Genomic DNA, 4450 nt, shown 5'->3' with positions numbered 1-4450 from the left:
GGGAGAAGGGAGCGGTGGCGGCGGCACCCGGATGTGGGGCGACGCGCCTGCGTGGTGAAGCCGCGGGTTCCCCGCCGCCCCTAACGGTAACGGCCGCCTCCGCAGGTTTTGAGAAGCCGTCGGCCATCCAGCAGAGAGCCATCAAGCAGATCATTAAGGGGAGAGACGTGATTGCCCAGTAAGTGGGGGCTGCCGGGGAGGGGGCGGCCTGCTTGGGAGTGGGAGGGTTGTGGGCCCTGGAGAGCGGGGGGTGGTGTCAGACACACTCTGATGCTTGTTGTAGTAGTGTTCGGCGGTGTGTGTTAGTGGCTGTTGTCGTGGTGTTACACAAGAGAGCCTGTCCAAGCATATATTGCTCCTCAGCAGTCATATGATTGAAGTAGTTATTATCCCATGATGTGTTGTATATGAACTCACTTGGTAGCTAGGCAGCTTAGACTTTAGACAGAGTGTCCTCTCTGTCTTATCTCCATTGATGGTGTCTGTTATGGATGCTTCAGAAGTAAGTTGGAGTACCCATCAGCTGGAAGCGAGCTCAGGCACCCATGGTCAGCAGCATTAGGGAAATCGCATCACCAGCGATATGGGGTGAAATTGGCTAACTTGCACAGAGACACTGATCACGCAGTTGTTAAATGTCAAAGCTTATTAGATTTAGGTTTGTCACTGTAATAAATGAATAGAGCTCTGAGACTTTTGGGAATGTTTTCCAGCAAAGCCAGAGAAGTATAGAGACAACTGCAGTATCAGTGAAGGGAAAAAGTAGCAGAAGAAAATCTGTTCTGTCTCTAGAGACAAAGGGGTGGTAAAGAGCAGAGGGGTGGAATACATTGAAATTGCCTATATTGTTTGTCAAAACATCTAGAGTATTCATCAAACGTCTGTTTCTCAGGTCACAGTCAGGAACAGGGAAGACAGCAACATTCTCCATCTCTGTATTGCAATGCCTGGATATACAGGTAATTTCATAGCACATGCTAAAAATTATTTTCAACTAAATAGGTAAAGTATTCATCGTAAAAGCATTTGTTTTTAGAGTGAATAAACGAAGCTTTACATTGAAGTCTTTTATTTCTGGGCAGTGAACTTCTGACAAATTTCTGACTGAAAATTTCACCAGACTTTACTCTGTAATAATTTAACTGTTTAACCTGGCAAAATAAGTTCAGATAAAGTCTTGTAATTATGAAGTTGGCTTTAACAACTGACCTCTTTCACATATTAGAGGGCTACATTATCTCTCAGCAGGCAGAATTGTCCTCGAGCAGGTCCTAACAGTATCAGCAACCTGTCTGAATTGTTGGCACATGTTGCACAGAACCAAACCCAGACTTTTGACTTATAAATGCTTGCTTTTGTTCTAGTCAGGGATATCACGTCCATCCAATTGTGTTTTAAATATAATTTGAATGTGTAGATGCTGTTGAATGAAATGATGATTTTCTATGGGCCATTACTCTCTTAAATAAAGCTTAGATTGTTATTCATCTGTCACTGCCTGGGGACATAAAAATAAACGTTGCATGTTCTAAGTTAAAAGGTCAGCTTTATGCTACATTTCTGTAAAATGCTTATAATATTTTTAAAACCTGACACTTTAAAATGTTATCATGGAATCCTTGTGCAGTGCAGGGTTTTTTATCTGAACTGAACATACAAAATTTAAGTTATTTAAATATTGTTTCTATTCTTTTGCAAGAAAAGCACACGCTTTTATAATTGTTTTCAGAAATAAAGTTGGAATAAAAAATGAGCTATCAAAAAACTACTTAAGTGCTGTCTTGTCAAAAGTAACTTAATTAAGAGGCTGTCACTGTATAAATGCGCCATGTGAGAGCAGCTTTCTGGCTGTACCGACCGTTGCAAGTGCTAGGCTTTAGCACAAAATTCTGTGATTAATTCTTCAGATGGGACATTTCGGAGTACCATGGGATCTGTAATGTCTGTTATGCTTGGATAATGTCTGCCCTGTGATTAGCTGCTGTGTGATCACTTGTTTTAATCAGGTTCGTGAGACCCAGGCATTGATCTTGGCACCCACTCGGGAGCTGGCTGTACAGATTCAGAAGGTAGGAGCATTTAAATCGCAAGCTGTAAAGCACTCACAGGGCCTGGGGCCAATTGTCAGGTATTCCCCAGCAGAGCTCAAAGCACAGCTCCTGCTTTTTCTTTCTCTTCCTGAAAGGAATAAGAAATTCTGACAAAGGGCTGTTCTGTTTTGTCTCAACAAAAGCCTACTGTTTTGTGTCAACAGACATAAAACTCCCTCTAACTGCTTATGCTTACATCTCTCTAAAAGCAACACTCTGTGGTGGTGCAGATGTGCATCTCTTCACAAATACAAACTTCATGAGAACTCAGTTAATTAAGCCATTTGTTTGTATCAACACAGGGTCTTCTCGCTCTGGGAGACTACATGAATGTCCAGTGTCATGCCTGCATCGGAGGGACCAACGTAGGTGAAGATATCCGAAAACTGGATTACGGGCAGCATGTTGTTGCTGGCACTCCAGGCCGTGTGTTTGGTAAGGAGATGTAGGAGGCTGGATCACCTCCAGCTTCTGACCCGATTTGAGCCATGGGAGCCTTCTGCAACTTCTGTGCACTTAGATTTGAAATAGCATAAAAATTACATTTATGTAACATTAATGTGAAGTATAACAAGGCAACAGCTTACTGTAGTAGTATCTGGAACAGAGCGGAAAGAAATCAGTGAGGATAGTATTTGCATTTTCTCTGTTTATGTTTTGCTTTTCATTGTTCAACTGTTTATATGCTAACATGGGAACAAAGAATATTTTTTTTAAGCAGAAAATATTACTATGCCAGGAGATACTTCAGAATCTTGGAGGAGATAGAAGCTGGGTCTATTTGAATGTCAGGTCCACGTTTTCTGCATACTGGCCATTGCTTTCTGCTAAATCAGGGTCACTTGCAAATGGTAGTTTCTGGTTTCATTGCATGAAGATTTATCTCTATGGCAATTACAAAATAGCGATAGTGTTATACTTCAAGCTCACGTCTTCTGGATCTCTGAGAAGCAGGCAGCACTTTCTTACTTAAGCAGCTGTCACTGTGAGAACATAGAGCTAGTCTCCAAAAGCAGGGAAAAACCAGACTGGGCTGGTTTTGAACAGCACACCAGTAGCAGGAACTTTTCTATCACAGTATTAAGGGATTACACAAAGCCGTGTACTCCTTCAAACAGGATATGGATTTGCCCAGTCGCTTAACAGAAAGTTCATGTAGCATTTTGCATTTCTCACATCCAGCTGCAGTTGCCACGGGAAACTGAGTCACTTGTGCAGTTAGCAAATAGCATCCCACACCTTGGGCTCTCAGAGCTTCCCTGTAGTCAGTGCTCCTTCAGCCAGGCTAGAGAGACATTCCCCTAGGTTGCAGGGTGCAGTGGGCACGCTGCTGCCATTGGATGTGCTTTATGTCACCAAACAGCAGTCACTGGTGGCAGCAGAGGAAGTGCCTGTCCCTCCTCCACCAAAATGCCGTGACAGTGGCTGGGAGCGGTGTAGGCTCACTTGTTTTCAGGGCCTTTTAATCTTACAAATTGAAATCTTACAGATATGATTCGTCGTCGAAGTTTAAGGACTCGTGCCATCAAAATGCTGGTTTTAGATGAAGCAGATGAAATGCTCAATAAAGGTAAAATATTTGTCTCCCATTTAATTCTTTTCTCCTCACCTCCTTGAGATTCCAGGGTGTCCCAGGTAGCAGTCCTACTTCTAAAAGCAATTAGTTAGATTATTATAGTTAATTATAGGCTGTAGCAGGTTAAACTACTGAATATATCTTGTCTGATTTAGTTCTAGCGCCCTTTACAGTAGTTGCAAATTCTTGCGCACTGCCTTTCATACTTCACTGTGTACCACAGACACGTTATAGTGGTTTGGGAAAATTAGTAAGAGATGAGCAATGTGTTACACTGGCTTTCAGTTACCATTTCACTCATTAACATTCATCTCATAGCATAGGCACAGTACTGAATTCCAGATCAAATTGTGAAAGGGCAAGATACTCAGGAGGAAGGTGTGCTAACTGTTCTGTGCTACGTGATTTGCTTTTCAGGTTTTAAGGAGCAGATTTATGATGTGTACAGGTACTTGCCTCCAGCTACACAGGTGGTTCTGATCAGTGCCACTTTGCCTCATGAAATTCTGGAGATGACCAACAAATTCATGACAGACCCCATTCGCATCTTGGTGAAACGGTGAGTTTCCTTGGAAAGAACAGGAGCTCTTGGTCCAGCCCTGGCCAGTTCATAGTATTAAGTGATTTAAATGTGCAGAGTCTCTCTTATGTTCCTTCTCACCCTTGCAGTTTGCCTGTGTGTTTGCAGCCTCGTGTCCTGTTTCCCAGCAGAGGCTGACTTGTCTCTCTGACTTTATCCTTGTCCAGTTCTGTTTGCACCCGCGGGTGCTGAGGGAGCTGGCTG

The 4450-nt window shown here is 42.9% G+C and overlaps 1 protein-coding gene across 1 annotated transcript; it reads left to right on the top strand.

The window, feature by feature from the left end:
- The first annotated feature begins 100 nt into the window (after window positions 1-100).
- On the top strand, window positions 101-4259 carry LOC104546872 (eukaryotic initiation factor 4A-III-like). Its single transcript, XM_010192377.1, has 6 exons — window positions 101-178; window positions 893-959; window positions 2007-2069; window positions 2393-2525; window positions 3580-3660; window positions 4084-4259. Exons 4-6 carry the CDS (start codon window positions 2417-2419, stop codon window positions 4227-4229), a joined length of 336 nt encoding a protein of 111 aa, XP_010190679.1. The 5' UTR covers window positions 101-178; window positions 893-959; window positions 2007-2069; window positions 2393-2416; the 3' UTR covers window positions 4230-4259.
- The last annotated feature ends 191 nt before the right edge of the window (window positions 4260-4450 follow it).

The sequence above is a fragment of the Mesitornis unicolor genome, unplaced genomic scaffold (genome assembly GCF_000695765.1).
Source record: "Mesitornis unicolor isolate BGI_N332 unplaced genomic scaffold, ASM69576v1 scaffold16809, whole genome shotgun sequence".
Lineage (NCBI taxonomy): Eukaryota > Metazoa > Chordata > Aves > Mesitornithiformes > Mesitornithidae > Mesitornis > Mesitornis unicolor.
Note: the sequence above shows the minus strand (reverse complement) of the source record. Positions and strands in the feature narration are given on the sequence as shown.